The 17,113-nt window shown below is 30.0% G+C and overlaps 2 protein-coding genes across 2 annotated transcripts; one reads left to right on the plus strand and one right to left on the minus strand.

Moving 5' to 3' along the window:
• The first annotated feature begins 1,531 nt into the window (after nt 1–1,531).
• Nucleotides 1,532–5,239, plus strand: LOC108321504 (inositol-3-phosphate synthase). The gene is made up of 10 exons (XM_017553278.2): nt 1,532–1,799; nt 1,896–1,964; nt 2,044–2,179; nt 3,181–3,428; nt 3,566–3,792; nt 3,895–4,010; nt 4,217–4,393; nt 4,480–4,668; nt 4,752–4,814; nt 4,896–5,239. The coding sequence occupies exons 1-10, from the start codon at nt 1,612–1,614 to the stop codon at nt 5,013–5,015; spliced, it is 1,533 nt and encodes a 510-aa protein (XP_017408767.1). The 5' UTR covers nt 1,532–1,611; the 3' UTR covers nt 5,016–5,239.
• Nucleotides 5,240–9,571: 4,332 nt separating this feature from the next.
• Nucleotides 9,572–12,140, minus strand: LOC108332310 (probable glucan 1,3-beta-glucosidase A). Its single transcript, XM_017567498.2, has 8 exons — nt 11,787–12,140; nt 11,576–11,695; nt 11,270–11,467; nt 11,014–11,175; nt 10,761–10,930; nt 10,510–10,659; nt 10,038–10,381; nt 9,572–9,932 (listed from the first exon to the last, which is right to left on the minus strand). The coding sequence occupies exons 1-8, from the start codon at nt 12,027–12,029 to the stop codon at nt 9,748–9,750; spliced, it is 1,572 nt and encodes a 523-aa protein (XP_017422987.1). The 5' UTR covers nt 12,030–12,140; the 3' UTR covers nt 9,572–9,747.
• Between the last annotated feature and the right edge of the window lie 4,973 nt (nt 12,141–17,113).

Genomic DNA, 17,113 nt, shown 5'->3' on the forward strand with positions numbered 1-17,113 from the left:
ATTGTATTTTAAGTAAGAATGGTAATTAAGGGAGGTGTTAGAAATAAAATAAAAAATACAGATGGGCTCCCAAAAGCAGAAAAAAGGATAGCTTAAGCGAGGGTGCCAATAGAAAGAAGATAAACTTTCCTTCTCTTCAATAAAACTATCTATATGCTTATTTCAAATGATGATTTCCGATCAAATGATTTTTTTTGAAAAAATGTTTATATTGCTAGTGAATTCTACTTAAATAGTAAAATAAATTGTATTTTTTTTCGTGGGTAGGGTTTTTAAAATATTAATTTATTGAGTTAAAACGAAAGGATGAAATAATTTATTGATATTCTAATTTTCATGTCATGATTGATTAAAGAATTTTTTATTATTTATGAAAATATGTGTACTGTTTCTTTATGAAAATTAAACTCAAAAAAGTATATTTATAACTCAATATAAAAAATTGGCACTCCTTTATCCAAACATTCTAAAATATTTAAAATAAATTTATAGTACTCATTAAAAAAAAGTAATTATATTGATTAGAGCATCATGAGAAGATTATTTAAAGTTAAAAAGATATTTATAGCCAAATACACAATGAAACAAAATAATAATGATAATATTCTTTTTTTAGAAAGGTATTTAATGAAGTAATATCATTATTAAACATTACTCATATTACTGAGACAATTTTTTTCAAAATACATTTAATTGAACTATATGGAAGGCTCGTTAATTTTATATAGCAAGATCAATGTAAAAACGTTCTTAAAAATAAAGAATACTTTACTTTTTGGCTTTTTTCTATACTAAAATTTTAAATAATGGAACCACTTAAAAATATAGTTTATTTATTTATACTATTAAATAACTTCATTTAAATTTGTTCAAAAATCAGAAATTAAAAACCAATAAACAAATTACAACGAATAAATGTTAATGGTAAATTTTCAATTTATTATCACTCATTACTTTATGTTCATGCCGAACAGAAATAATATTACCAAAATGAGAAGTCTTATTCAAAATTCGAAAACATTAAAAATATGTTATTTAATTTACTTTCCATAAAATATACGAGAATTCACTAACAACGAAAAAATCTAGTCATTCGTAGACAAAAAAATATTTAAAAAATCTAATTAAAAATTAAAAAAATCAACCAATATTAGATACTAAATTGATTGTTGTAATATTTTATAAAAATATAATAGTTATAAAAAAAAAAACAACTCCTTGGGAGTCAATAAAAGTTAACTCATCTTTCGGTTAGATATCGTTTTTAAATAATTATTATAAATTGAATAATTTAATATTGAATATTGAATTCATATTATATACGAGGAAAAGGTACAAATATTGACAGTGACATACTGTAACTGTATTATAACTAAATGAAATGGTTGAAAACAATAATATAAAGTTGTAAAATAGTGTATATAATTTTTTGACAATTATTGTGTGAGTCTGGGTCTCAGAACCACTCATTTTGTGACATGTGAAGAAGCGTACAAATGCGGTTCGTCTATATATTGAGGTTATGCGCTACGTGAAACTGCACACAACCATCCATCTTCTTCTTCTTCTTCCTTAAGAGAGTTTTTCTTTTTACCTTTGGAAGCAAGAAAAATGTTTATCCAGAGTTTTAAGGTGGAGAGTCCCAACGTGAAATACACAGAGAGTGAGATTGAGTCTGTGTATAACTACGAAACCACTGAACTTGTTCACGAGAACAAGAATGGCAGTTATCAGTGGGTTGTGAAGCCTAAAACTGTGAAATATGAATTCAAAACAAACACCGATGTGCCTAAACTAGGGTTCGTTCTCTGCGTTTTCCCTTTTCTGTTTTTACTGTGGTTTTGAATGATTTGTATTACTTGTTTTGTTGATGTGATTTGTTTGATGTGTGTTAGGGTAATGCTTGTTGGTTGGGGTGGAAACAATGGCTCAACGCTCACCGGTGGTGTTATTGCTAACAGAGAGTTAGTTTGATTTTCTTAACCATTAGTTTTGGGACTTGTTATTATTATTTGTGGCTAATGAGCATGTTATGATTCTCAGGGGTATATCATGGGCAACAAAGGACAAGATTCAACAGGCCAATTACTTTGGGTCTCTGACCCAGGCATCAGCTATCAGAGTAGGGTCTTTCCAAGGAGAGGAAATATATGCTCCTTTCAAGAGTCTGCTTCCAATGGTATTCTTTCGTTTCTTTACACTCATTCGTATTTTACAACTCATTTCTGAACTTGTTTTTGTCATTTTCGTAAGTTGAATAAAATTAAAGCTGTAAGAAACAAGTTAAACTGCAAATTAATCAGAGATGAAGAATGAATCAGTAAATAAAAAACAATATAATAAGAAAAATAAAAAAGTTTTAAGCACTTAATAATACAATTTTTTAAATGGAAATACCTAAACTAGTCATATTAAAATATTTACATAAAGATTAACTTCATATTAGGGATAACTGGTGGTGTATATGTTCTAACGTATTAAAAACAGATAGGTTAATAAACATGCATGTTCCGTGACTCAACGTTTTGCACAATTAAAGTGCCCAAAAGAAATATTTTTATATTTTGTTTTAAATATAGATACGAGTTTATGATTTAAGGATGATGTAGAAAAAAAAATATACTATTAAAACTTATTTTTCTTTTCTTTTTAATAAAGTAACCATTGAAATTGACATAAATTATCCACATAAAAACAAAAAACAATTAATGATATTGCACTAAAGTTTTCTTGTCAAAATATTATTAAAATCTGAATATTCTCTTTTTTATCCTGTCCCACTTATTTTATTTATTTTCCTTTGTCCTTGAGTTCAATTATCTGAGAAATGCTTCTTTATCAAGGAAAAAGTGAAGAAGGCCCACAAAGTATTGGGGCACGGGGATAAAAACGAAAACAATAACTGGAGATGAAAATTTTTATTTAATAAAAATAAGTATTAAAACCTAAAGTATTCAAAATTATTCCATTTATATTAACTCATATTTTTCTTACTAAAGGGAATATATAATTATTTTAAATTGTATAGATTAAATAAATACACTGTACAACATGGTATAAACATGTGAGCACACAAGGTGGACATGAACTCATGATACTAACATGTCGAAACATAAAAATTCTTAAATCAATTATACTTTTTGTCCGACCATGCATGATCATGAGCGTTAATTTATGCAGGTAAACCCTGATGATATTGTGTTCGGGGGATGGGATATCAGCAACTTGAACCTGGCTGATGCCATGGCCAGGGCCAAGGTGTTTGACATCGACCTGCAGAAACAGTTGAGGCCTTACATGGAATCCATGACTCCACTCCCTGGAATCTTTGATCCCGATTTCATTGCTGCCAACCAAGGAGACCGTGCCAACAACGTCATCAAGGGCACAAAGAAAGAACAAGTGCAACAAATCATCAAAGACATTAAGTAAGTCCAACACTCTCAATCTAACTAAATAACTACATCTCTATGTATACACGCAGGGACACACTAGTTAGCATCTTGTATACTCTGTTTGAAACTCACAGAATTTGTTTCATCCACTATTTGTCATGAAAACTCAGGGAGTTTAAGGAAAAGAGCAAGGTTGACAAGGTGGTTGTGCTCTGGACAGCCAACACAGAGAGGTACAGCAACGTAGTTGTGGGATTAAACGACACCGAGGAAAACCTCTTGGCTTCCTTGGACAGGAACGAGGCTGAGATTTCCCCTTCCACCTTGTATGCCATTGCTTGTGTCATGGAAAATGTTCCCTTCATAAATGGAAGCCCTCAGAACACCTTTGTCCCAGGTTCCTTGTTAATTATTAATTATTATTATTATTATTATGTGGGTCGTTAAGTGTCTTAAAAGAAAAAGTAAAATTGATGAACTTTGGCCGTGTTGTCATCAGGGCTGATTGATCTGGCCATCAGGAGGAACAGTTTGATTGGAGGAGATGACTTTAAGAGTGGTCAGACCAAAATGAAATCTGTGTTGGTGGATTTCCTTGTGGGGGCAGGCATCAAGGTACATCTTTTGTTCTTTTTCTTACTAATGTCGGATCACGTGGTGCTACTTTCACTGGTTAAGGACAGACTATCATTTATTAAATTGTTTGTTTTCATGCTTAACTGGAATCAAAATAATGTATTGTGTTATACTATATTTATTTATACTTGCTAATAAAGTAGAAGGAAATTAATGTTTTTTATTGTCTTGGTGATGAGTAACAGCCAACATCAATAGTGAGTTACAACCATCTGGGAAACAATGATGGTATGAATCTTTCAGCCCCTCAAACTTTCCGCTCCAAGGAAATTTCCAAGAGCAATGTTGTTGACGACATGGTCAACAGCAACGCCATCCTCTATGAACCTGGCGAACATCCTGACCATGTTGTTGTTATTAAGGTAACTTTTTGTTTCACATTTTAATATTGCTCACTCTAATTGGTTGTTTATCTGATTCTTTTGTTTACTGGTTATTGAATTTGCAGTACGTGCCTTACGTTGCGGATAGCAAGAGGGCGATGGATGAGTACACTTCAGAGATATTCATGGGTGGAAAGAACACAATAGTGTTACACAACACCTGTGAGGATTCACTGTTAGCTGCTCCTATTATCTTGGACCTGGTTCTTCTTGCTGAGCTTAGCACTCGAATCCAATTTAAAGCTGAAAATGAGGTATGCATATTATGTTTCTGAATCTTCCAATTTCCAACTTCTGTAATTTTCAGCTTTCCAAGACTAAATTATGGCGTTAACAGGGCAAGTTTCACTCATTCCACCCCGTTGCCACCATCCTCAGTTACTTGACCAAGGCCCCTCTTGTAAGTTTAAATTCTCTATCTATACATAATATGAAATTTTGGAAGGTTGCAAAACTAATTATTGTGGTGGCAACAACACAGGTTCCACCTGGTACCCCAGTGGTGAATGCATTATCAAAGCAGAGAGCTATGCTGGAAAATATCATGAGGGCTTGTGTTGGATTAGCTCCCGAGAACAACATGATCCTGGAGTACAAGTGAAGTAGGAATGAGAGAGCTACGATTTGGGGATAGTTTGGTTAAATGTGCCTATAACTGAACTTATATCCCATACCCTCTTTTTCTGATATCTATTGCAAAATGTGAATTTAAAGATCGTACATCTCTGTGTCTTTGTTCCTGTGTCTTTGTTCCTGCGACTCATTTGAGAGCAGGCTATCTATGCATGTAAAATAATACAAGTTATTCAAGTGTCTCGTGCTTAATTCACTTTTCTATTACCTTTTTCTATTATCTGTGTTTGGAAGCGTTGGCACAGAACCTCTCTTGGAACTGATAACTTAGTGTTAACTTCTAGGACTGGTTAGGACCACACATCACATGAACAAACATATTCTAAGAATCACTCACAGTTCTTCATAAAAGGTAATGGCAATTATTGAGTATATTTGGAATACAAACATTTAAACCAGAGATACTTGATCCATCTGCATCTGGACCTGATATTGAAAGTTGTGAATCAGTAACATGATTCTTATATTTGTATTACTGTTTCAAAGGAACTGAATGAATAATGAAATATACAACGAATAATGGTTAACATTATTGATTGTTGTTTAGAAGGAAACTAACTTCATAGTGTAGAATAATATAAATCAATGTTCCCCATTATTAAGGCAGAGGTTCTATCAGTGCAGTGTTACATTGTAATCATTTATTCAGGAAATAGACTTAGTTGCTTCAAATCATAATATTTAGTATTACTCTGCTAAATTTGCAAGATATAATAATTTGAGTGTAATGTTTGCAAAACCCATAATTAAAAAAAAAAAAGAGAGATAAGCAATAATGGATGGAGACATGAGACAGCATGGCATCATGATGGCGTAATGGGTGGTTTCAACATCATAAACGCGTGAAGAGAATGGAATGGATCCATTATTGTACGATCCAGTCTCTGCAATTGGACCACTTGGCCCAATCTATACTCATCACATGAACATCCCTTCAGTCACATGCCCATCAACACTGACATTCTCCACATTTTAATCACTATAATGTCTCTCACATAAGCCCACAACATCAATTTTTTTTTCCACTTCATCAAATCAGTTATTTTCTCATATATAATAATTTTAAACTAAATCATGGTGTATTCTTTATTTGCATTATTAATATACTCTAATAATTTGTTCTTAATATCTGATTTCACTGTATGAAATTAATTTCAGAAGAGATACAACAACATTTTAAATATTCTCAGATTTTTATTTGTTCATATTTTTTCCTTTTTTTTTTCCTATTTTCATCAAAGCACTCATTGATCATCACCTTTTAAAAAACTTTTTTCTCTGTTTCTTTAGTGGGATGAGTGTACTTTAAATTTTTCAATGTTGTTATTATGTGTGAAGGAACATTTTGTTCATCTCGCCATTATTTCTTCCTCCCAACAAGTAAAATATGGTAGAATTTATTTTTAATATTTCATTTATCGTATTTATTAATTTTTATGTGAATTTATATTGTCATGTGACGCATCCATAATTTATGCACGTGTCTTCTTCATCACATGCTGTTTTTTTTTTCTATTGGACCAAAAAATTTATTGTCAATCCATAATAATTCCACAGAATCTGTCTAGATTCTAGTAACAAAGCATCGGGGGCATGGTTGAAAGTCATATATGTGCTAATGAAATAGGTATCTTGTTGTGGCAAAAAAAAAAGTGAATTATTGTCGAAAGATGCATGAAGTATTGGCTCATTATTATGCTTTCCAAGCTCACAATAGTAGCAGTAAATTTATTTCAATTTCTAGGACCCCACTATATGCTTTTATCTTGAAAATCAGTAAATTATTTATTTCATCATTAAAAATGGCACTTAATTCTATAATTTTAATGAGATTTAAATACTGTCTTTAGAATTTAAATTCATCTTTCTCAGTTGTCTTCGTGAGATGTCCTCTCACATAAATTAAGTAGTTAATCAACCAATGATCTAATTTAGCTGGTTAAATCAATGGGATGAGTGTAAAGGTAAAATCTTTTAAAGAGTATTACATCAACAAAAAAGAAAGAAAAATACACATTCTAAAATTGATTTCAAAAGCCAAATGTTTTTTAAATTCAAAGTTTTTTCAGCGAAGATTAAAAAAAAAACACCACTGTGCATAGTACGTAATTGGCTTGCACAAATAACATGTTAAAAAAGATAAAGCAATTTGAAAACCCCATTCGTTTAGTAGTTCTTTATTCCGATCAAGATATATCATATTGATATGTACTCTTAGAGATAAAAAGGAGACTTTTTTTAAATACGTTCTCGTCTAAAAGTGTTACCATTAGAAAGACTAAAGATTATGATTTTTACACACATAATTCACTATCTCTGAAAAAAATTTCATGTTGTTTATTATTAGATAGATCATAATATTACAATTTGTACTATATTCTAAATATTTATGTCTTCAAATCTAATTATAGGTTTCGTGTGTTTTTAAACCTGTCAGTATAATTAGCAAGTGACACCTTACCACTAGTCTAATTATAATAGTTCTATTAGGCTTGAAATGCATGATTAATTACTAGTCTAAACCCTAGTTACAAGTAAACAATAGATATGATATTAATTGAACAATTACGTGGCACAAAGGACATAAGTTATATCTCCATCTCTTTTAACAAGTTCAACAAGTTTGGGATTTGATTTGGTGAAAATCTTATATGGGGGAGGTATTAGAAGATTAACAAAATGAATTAGTTATTTATTTTATTTATATATTAGTCATTTTTATTTAATGTGAAATTTTCAATTTATCTTAAATTTTTAACAATTTCATTTTTAGGTGAGTCTCTTTATATTAGAATATTTTTTTCTCAAATATGAGTATCTTCATAGTAATCAATTTTTAAATTTTAGAGTTTTTCACCTATTTTATATCATACTCATCTAAATCGTCTTAGGATGAATTATCAGTTATGATATCACTATAAGATCTTCTCAAGAAGAGATATTGAAAAAATTTGATACCAATATCACTCATGGATAACTGTTCAAGATTTAAATAATGTTTGGATTCAAAATATACATTGAAGACTTAAGAATTTAGTGGTTGAAGTATTGCAATTTGTATATTTTATTTAAGTTAGTAGATTAAAAGTCAATGGATTCAAAATATACATTGAAGACTTAAGAATTTAGTGGTTGAAGTATTGTAATTTGTATATTTTACTTAAGTTAGTAAATTAAAAGTCAATAGGCAGAACCTAAGCAATAAAGCACTTAGAAAAGGTTTTATTTTTTATAAAAGCTTTTGTGCTAATCGATTATCACTATTGATAATCGATTGTCTAATTAAAATCAAGTTTTTCAAAATAATCTACCTGATAATTGATTACACTTGAGATAATCAATTATTACAATGAGAAAATAATTTTTGAAATAGTTTCTAAAATAATCGTTTACCATTTATGATAATCGATTATTAGTGACAGTTACAAATAAATTCTTTAATTTTCTGACCTAATTTTAAAACAAAAGTCTATATATATTTTACCTAAACCTAACTTCAAAATAATTTTTCACTCAGAGGTTTAAGAGTTGTGTACTAAATAAATTCTTATTGTTTGTGAAAAGGGGCTTTGAAAAATCTAGTATGGATATAACGAGAACTTTCACTAAGTGCGTCTAAGTGATTGAGTGTTGTTATTGTTGCTAGAAAAGTTGTTCATCCTTTGTGTGTCAAAGGGGGTGTTGTTCATCTCTTGTGTCTTCAAAAAGTATTTTCTAACCTTAACTCAATTCTATGTTATTGTAAGTTTTGTTATTTCTTAATAATTAGTTAATCATTCTTTAGAAATATTAACAACTAAACGTTGAATCTTTTGATTCGAACTAATATAAAACTACTTATGTAATTATCCATTTTCCTACGCTCTTTACCTTATTGTCTTTAAAAACACAACTTGTATTAAGTAAATCAATTAATTTGTTTTTTGTTTTTTTATACATGAACATTTCGTTGTGTGATTATAATAGAATAAATTGTAAATAAATCTCATAAAAGATTGAGATATGACTTCATTTACTTATTTTCATAACTCTTGATTGAATATAATGTTTGAATTTTCATATTTAATTTTGTAATATCTCACATGATGATTCATTTTATTTATTCAAAAATAGTACTTCTTAGCTTGTGAAATGTGACATAATAGTAGTTAATTAGTACAAGGAAGTAGAGAGGGTTAAATTTTAATGTTTTTTATCTTGTGAGTTAGATTTCAAGTAACAATTATTTATATTTTTTTTATGAATACAAGATTTATTCTAATTCTTATCATTATCTTGAATTGTATATATTTTTTTTCATGGCTTCCATACGATTAAAATCATGTTTTATCGAATGATCTTTTCATCTAAAGGTTATTCCTTAAAAGCTTGAGTGGGAAGATGCACAACCCAAGCAAGTCAAGTTCAGGGTTTGTATTATATCCTCGACAATGCTTTTATGGAAATTTATTTTCAAGCCCAAGACATTTTCATAAGATTGCTATTACCATACTCATTCCTTATAAAACAGGATCAAGATCAATGTATAAAAATTCAAGATTTGAAGGAAGCAACATTATGCATACAATTAAGTACTAGGATGTGAGGTTTTGAAGTGACTAAGTATTTGACGAACTTCCTATATTGTTGTGTTTTTCTTTATTTTTGTAAATTACAGTTTCATTTGGATACCCAATACTCTTTTTTGAGCATAGGCCACACTAACTAAACTTAACATAATCGTTTTGTATCATCCACTTGATGCTCCAGGAGTTAGAGTCACACTTGTATGCCCAATAAGCACTTCCAAATTTGGCACCAGAGTATACCTCCAACTGGGCTTTCATAAATTTTTGCTGACTTTCCTTTGATGCTCCCTGAACTTTCCAATCACCACTCCACTCCCCTGCAGATTCCACCAACACGTTATCATATACTATATAGTTTTCTTAAGACACAAGGTTTTAAAAGAATCCAAGAATATGATAAAGCATTTATGTCACTTTCTTACCTACAAAAATGAGGGGTCCATCAGATGTGGTGAGAGAACTAAGATCCGAAGCTCTTTGTTTTCTGATATAATCGATGTTCTGCTGCACATTCATATTGGAGAACCTATCCGAAAAGAGATTGTAGTAGTGCACGTCAATGGCCACTTTACTGAAAGCCCCAGCAAAGGACAAAAGCACTTTTGATTCTCTATCCAGAGGGTTAGACATTATCACATAGGCACTCGACGTGTGTTTTCGAACCGTGTCATAACCTGCTTGATAATACCTTTTAAGGCTTTCCAAATTTACACCTTGAGGCTCATTCATCAGCTCAATTGCTACCAGACCTGATCTGTTTGCATATCTGAAACCCAATTAACACAAATAGTTTATATTACATTGTATGATGTATTTATAAATATAAGACTCAGGATGGTGACACATTTTAGAAAATTATCAAAAGGGACGTTAACTAAAGATTAAAAGTAAAACCTTTCGGCTAGGAAGTCTATGGCAGCCACAGTTTCAGATATGTATGAATCACCCCATTCTAGATATCCATCTCTAGAGGCACTGTGAGGTTTTCCGTTCTGTGAGCCTGGAGCAGCATGCAGGTCCACAATTACCTTAATTCCATACTTTCTGCAACGTCATTGAAAAGTGACATTTAATGAGACAAACTGGTTTTTCCAATTTTACATGGTAACGAAATTGACAGGACACTATCCCTTAAATGGTCTTACTCTGCCCATGTGAAGGCATTGTCCAGCTTTTCCAAGGATCCCCCTACAAACGGCTTTGGTGGTTTTGGGTCTTGAGCTATCCACCACCCCACGGGAATTCTGACACCATTTAAGCCATTTTCTGACATGAACTTGAAATCATCTTCGGTGATATACGTGTTCCAATGATCCTGCATGTGCATGCCCCACATAACAGCTTTATCATTGATAAATTAAAATTTGATCTAAAGTTCTCTTTAAAGCTGATGTTTACCTGCATGATTTTGGGAGCTTTGTCTGGACCATAACCATTTGTAATTTGGTATTCCCCTCTTATAATGCTTCCTGTCAAAACATTCATCTTGAATACCGAAGGGTCATTATCATCCCAACTGGATCCTTCGTAATCTGCAAGTACCACAGTCTCTGATATGGCCTGAAAAACAATATCAAGAGCATAGAAACATTACAAACCACAAAATCTATATTTAAGATTTAGTTAAACAGTAACACCAATAAGACCAAAGTACCTGTAAAAACAGACCGTTTGGTGATCTGATGCGAACCCTGTTTGGTTCATCATCATTCCTCACAATCTCAAACGTTTCCCTGTCGCTCGGTGAATCAGAATCAGCCACTAGACTGTTTCCTTCATCTTGATTTGTCAATCTCACAAATTGCTTACTGGAAACTCTAAAATTGAAGGCCGTTTCATTGATTCTCCACAACTGCGTTGTCGATTGTTACAAAAGAAAAAATGGCACTAATGAAATGCATAAGACTCTTGAAAGTGTATTTATATATATAAATATGTATGTATGAATAGAGGAACCAACCCTGAAGGTTTCCCAACCCGAAGCTCTGGTGCGGTTGGCAACAACAATACTTCCTCCCCCGTTTTCTGCACAGAGATATTTCTGTAACTTGGTGGACATTAACTGCACTTGAGTTCCATCCTGCACTTGACACAATTTTCTATGATAGAAACGATAAAAGAAAAAAGAGGGCATTGGCAAAAGATCAAAATTATGATAAACAGCAACATACCAAAAGATCTTTATTGGGTATTCCATCAAAGAGAGAAGGTTTCATCCACCCCTCAATAACGAGCCAATTTCCAAGATTCACAGCTTTGAGTGGCAAATTGAAATTTTCAGTTTGAGCAAGAGCATAGTAACACGAGAGGTAGAAAGCTAGCACAAGGTTCGCATACAATAATCGGTTGCTCATCTTACTACACTTTTTCTTGTGTGGAGTAGTGAGTACGCTAGAGGATAGTGTGTATAACATATATAGAGTTCAAACTCTACAAATATTTTCGCTTAAATTTTACTTAGATTATATATCATTTTCTGTCTCCATCTGAAGATTGGAACCCAAGTTTTAGATTTAGCAACCCTAAAAATTAGCAAAAAAAGCATATAGAAAAAAGTTCAATCATATGCCTTTAAATATCAATACGAGTAGTATGTTTCACGCAAATTTTTACATCAAATGCCTCGCCATTGGCATATACAAGTAGGTGGAGAATATCATCTCAATTTCATTTGTGCATTTACATCACCTTTTTATTATTTCTTTATTTAAAAAATGACACTTTAACAAAAAATGTTTTTTTATATTTATAATTTCCCTCTCAGTTATTATTTCTTCTTGTTGAAGCATCCTTTTTCTGTTGTTCACACAGCACTTTCGCATAAATAGTATCATTTTTAGTTTTTAAAATATAATGGTGTATGTTATTTATTTTCTTTATTATATTTATATTTGTCTCTATGAGAATATGAGTAAACTTGGAATCCATGAACACTGACACCAATGCTCTGTCCCTCCTCTTTGATCCAAAATATGAGCAGTTTTTCTTCCTTCCCGTGTTAAACCAAACATTCAAACAAAGGGACCTCTCTTTTTGCTACCATATATTAAAATTATTGAGAAATATTTGTAAAATTTTCTTACGTAACTTCTAAAAAAACTTAGTCAGAAGGTTTTTTTATGTGTTGTAGGAAACGTTTGATTCGTTCATTTCTTCTTTTTTTTCTTGTTAACTTTGGTTTGTACTTGTTATAAAAAATTATCCAAATTCCTACGCACAGAAGAAGCAGCCAAAAAGGTTTGTTGAAAAGTTGAATGACTGTTTATGATGATTGTTTGTTTGGCTTAGAACTTGCAATCCCTATAGAGTAGAGTAGAGGCATTGATTCTACAGACGATTTTCTTGGCTCTCAACATCTATACTTTATCTTTCTCACATTTCAAGTGGTGCTTGTTGGTTCAATCATACCAAAAATTATTGAAACATACACACACCCTCTATAAATTTATACTATTTTTTGGCCAATAAGTTCTTAGTCAACATGACACCTTGCTCATTCTCTTTAAGTAACTTCAATTAAAACCCTAGTAGTTTTTTAACAATTTAAAAATAATATTGATTTTAAACAAAATTTGTTGAATCATAGTAGAAGATGTATTATATATAAATTTATTTATTGCAATAGTGTAATTATTTAATTGTATATGAATCGGATTTTATTAGAAGAAAAATTGAGAAGATAGCAAGTTACACTTATTATAATTGAATAAAATACTAAGTAAATTTTAATTTTCTTCTAAATTTTGATATATTTAATTGATTTTTATAAAAAATAATTTTTTTATTGAATATTCAAAATATTTATATTTTTTAACTGAGTCTATGTTGTTTAATTGTTTTCAACTTAATTATTTTACTGTCATCTTACTTAGTTGTTTAAAAGTATTGAGAGATATGAGATTTTGTGGTTAAGATAAAATGATATTGTGATTAATGTAAAACGATAAGTATTTTTTTTTTCAATTGAAAACAAGTTGAATAATAAGATATTATGCTTGTCACTTACATCTATGGCACAAGACAATGCATAATCAAGTAAGTGATTATGTGGAAGTCATGAGATCTTCACATTGATTATATATAGGTAACCATAATACCTGTTTATATTTATAAAAAATAATCATACTTTTTATTATGGGGAGACAAGTACTTAAAATAATGATATAAGATAAAAGTTGTTTGACCCAGTTAATGAAAAAACTAATAAAAAAAAATTAATTAAAAACTACAATATTTTTTAGTATTCAATAAATAAAAAAATTAATAGAAATTTAATTAAAAGTACTCAAATTTACTAACTTATTTAAACTCGAAGTCTATATTTCTAATTTTAACATGCACTTTGATAGCGCCATATAAGTGTTGTTGGTTCAATCATATAAAAAATTAAAATTGAAAGAAACACACACCATCCAAAAATTCGTTCTATTTGTGGGCAATAAGTTGTTAGTTAACATGACACCTTGCTCATTCTCTTTAAGTAACTTGAATTACAACCTTACTATAATGAAGGGGCATTCTTTAATAATTTTAAATTAATATTGATTTTAAATACAAATTGTTGAGTCATAGTAGAAGTGTATTTACATTAGTGTAACTATTTAATTTGATGTGAACGACATTTTATTTGAAGAAAATTAGAGAACATAGCAATGCAATCATAGTGATCCGATGTATTTGGAAAAGTAAAAATTAGAGCTAAGTGGTTTTAATAATCAGTGACAGACAATATAGTTCCATTGATGGCATACATGTTATGTCTTATAAAAGCAAATATAAAAAGAGGTATTCATGTGAAATGGGCATAGAGTCAGAGTCATAAATTAGAAAGTTTTCCCTTTTGGTAAATTGCAGATGGAAGAGTAGCAGTTGAATATATTGCTTTGAAATGAATTAAAAGAAGAAATAGTTAGGCGCGGATAAGTACCACTCACTTACCAAAAAAGACTCATATAATTTTCAATCTCTTTCACCGACAACCTACGTCATACAAGGCTGTTAAAAGGTTACCAAAGAGTCAACAAGACCTGATGTACTATTTCAACAAATCAAACTTACTAATAATTTTGTGTCGATGACTTGTAAAAAATTTATTATTAAAAATTTTACATCGATTAAAAATAAAATTAATTAAAAATATATAAATAAATATAAATTTTTAATTTTATAAAATTAAATTAGATTTAAAATTTATTTTGTCTAAACCCTTCAATTCAAACCATCAACACTATTCAATACTCGTAATCAATCTCAACTTTTGACTACAAACTCTACACTGTGCCTTCTTAAACACAATTTCCAAAAGTAATTAATTGGTAGAGCTGTGCTTACATAATCTTACGAATATAAATGAATCCAGATATTTAAACTCTGTTTTCTAAATTTTTTTACTTTTAATATTTAATAAATCGAACAAATTTTAATCACTGCTTACGCATTTTCTTCTTCTTCCTTTTTTTTATTGTCCGATTTTTGCTTTACTAAATGCGAGTTGCTGTTTGGGCCTGCGCGTATTCAAACGCCCCCAAACAGTAGTACGTAGTCACGCATTTGATTTTGCAGTGAATGGGCCAACCAGAAAAAAGACCCAAAAATGAAAAACACAAGGCCGAGCATAGAGCATAACAAAACCAAGCCTAAGCCTAAATAACACAACAGAACACATGTTAGGTACTGCGTTTCAAAACCAATGACCTGCGTAAAGTATTACTAGCTTCTTAGTAATTGATGTCAAAATGTGTTTAAATATATGAACTATATATTTGAGTTCTTTATTTTTTATTAAAAAACAAATATATTAAATAAAGACAATTGGATTTCTTCAACCCATACATAAAATAATATATACAGACCAAAAAAAGGTTTGCATTCATCTCTATATATGATGCTCCAAAAATCATTGTCATTGACAATAATCCCATTAAAGACTAAAAATAACATATTATAGTTAATATTCTATAACAAAATCCCATAATAAAAAAATCACAATGTCATATAAAACAAAATGCATAGAGACACCTATTGATGACACTCACTTATTACACTTTTCAAACGCGCCTAAAAGAGCAAGGGAGTTTTAAATGTTAAGATTAGAGTCGTATTGAGTTTAGACACGTAGTTGGGTTAAGTTGACTTTTTTTAATATAGGTGAAAATAAACTTGGTTTATTTGATCTAAAAGGTTTGAAATAAGTTGAATTGAGTTTATTCATAACCAATTTTTATAACTTTTGGATTCCTTTCTTCAACTTAAATAATTTTTAGTGAAAATATATAAATAAGTTGAACTTTTTATTAAACGTGTTTTCATCTCTAATTTATAATTATACAAAACTAACTTAATTGATGTTGTAAGCATATTTGTATATTATATAATCTCCAACTTCATTTTTAATTGACGTGTGATATTCAATAAAACTCACTTTATTGTGATAAATAATCTAAAAAATAAACAATATTTTAATCAAAAGTTATGTTATAAGATTCATGTATGAATCTAGGCCTCACATGGTATAAAAGTAAGAAAGTTGGATCAAGATTCATAAACTCGTTATCTTATTTTGGATTGAAAATTGCATGAATATATCTTATATGGGCTGCACTCATGTTTTATTATTGTTGTATTTCCTTAATGGTCCTTCCTCAAAAAGAATCATAAGTAGTATTAGGAAGAATCATAAGTAGTATTAAAGTTGATAATTAATGTTAATGATCAATTTAAAACAATAGATGAGACAAGTATGTTCTGTTATATATAATGAACAACCGTACCAATAACTTAAGTTGTTTGTTATAAATTTAATTAGAAATCATGAAAATAAAACTATATTATATAATAAATAAATAGGAACCGTCTCTATGTTTAAATTGATTTTATAAAAATTGATTACGATTCCAACTCAACTCAATTTATTTATATCCTATGGATCAAATAAACCAAGTTTATTTGTCTACATCGAAAAAAAAAATCAACTTAACCCTTCTCAAATTTACGGTGAACTACAGTTCACTTATTTTAACTCTTTTGACATCTTTTGTGATGACGAGTTGATATCTTTTGTTATTATTACTAGTTTAACGAGATTTTATTTTAAATATATGAAAAAGGACAACGATCGAGAACTCAACTTGTCATGTTTTTATGAGCCTTTTACATGACGTAGAGCACTGTTTTGGCTAAATCATTTTATAAAGTGGCATTGTAAAACTGTTGTTTGTGAGAAAAATTCCAAACTTGGCTTGAAACAAAGCAATATTTCATCATGCAAAATTGATCTTCATCTACATGGCAACAAGTTACAGTCAGTTGTGACCGTTATAAGTGTAGAAGAAATTACCGTTGTCGAGTGAACATTATTTGTTTTTTCTGAGGTATATATATTTTTAAGTAAAATAGTAAATGTATTTATTGACGTTGTAGGGGAAAAAGTGAGCACTATGATTATGTGAGAATATAAAGAAGATTATAGATAATAAAGTATTTAGAAATTTGAAATTGA

Source organism: Vigna angularis, chromosome 1 (genome assembly GCF_016808095.1).
Source record: "Vigna angularis cultivar LongXiaoDou No.4 chromosome 1, ASM1680809v1, whole genome shotgun sequence".
Classification (NCBI taxonomy): Eukaryota; Viridiplantae; Streptophyta; class Magnoliopsida; order Fabales; family Fabaceae; genus Vigna; species Vigna angularis.

Bases quoted from the DNA above. Each gene is read 5' to 3' on its own strand.
- LOC108321504 (XM_017553278.2), top strand. From the start codon at position 1,612: ATGTTTATCCAGAGTTTTAAGGTGGAGAGTCCCAACGTGAAATACACA. The intron at 1,800-1,895 runs GTTCGTTCTCTG...GATGTGTGTTAG, and splicing joins ACCGATGTGCCTAAACTAGG to GGTAATGCTTGTTGGTTGGG. The intron at 3,429-3,565 runs GTAAGTCCAACA...ATGAAAACTCAG, and splicing joins CAAATCATCAAAGACATTAA to GGAGTTTAAGGAAAAGAGCA.
- LOC108332310 (XM_017567498.2), bottom strand. From the start codon at position 12,029: ATGTTATACACACTATCCTCTAGCGTACTCACTACTCCACACAAGAAA. The intron at 10,931-11,013 runs GTAAACATCAGC...ATGCACATGCAG, and splicing joins AAGCTCCCAAAATCATGCAG to GATCATTGGAACACGTATAT. The intron at 10,382-10,509 runs GTTTTACTTTTA...ATTGGGTTTCAG, and splicing joins ATAGACTTCCTAGCCGAAAG to ATATGCAAACAGATCAGGTC.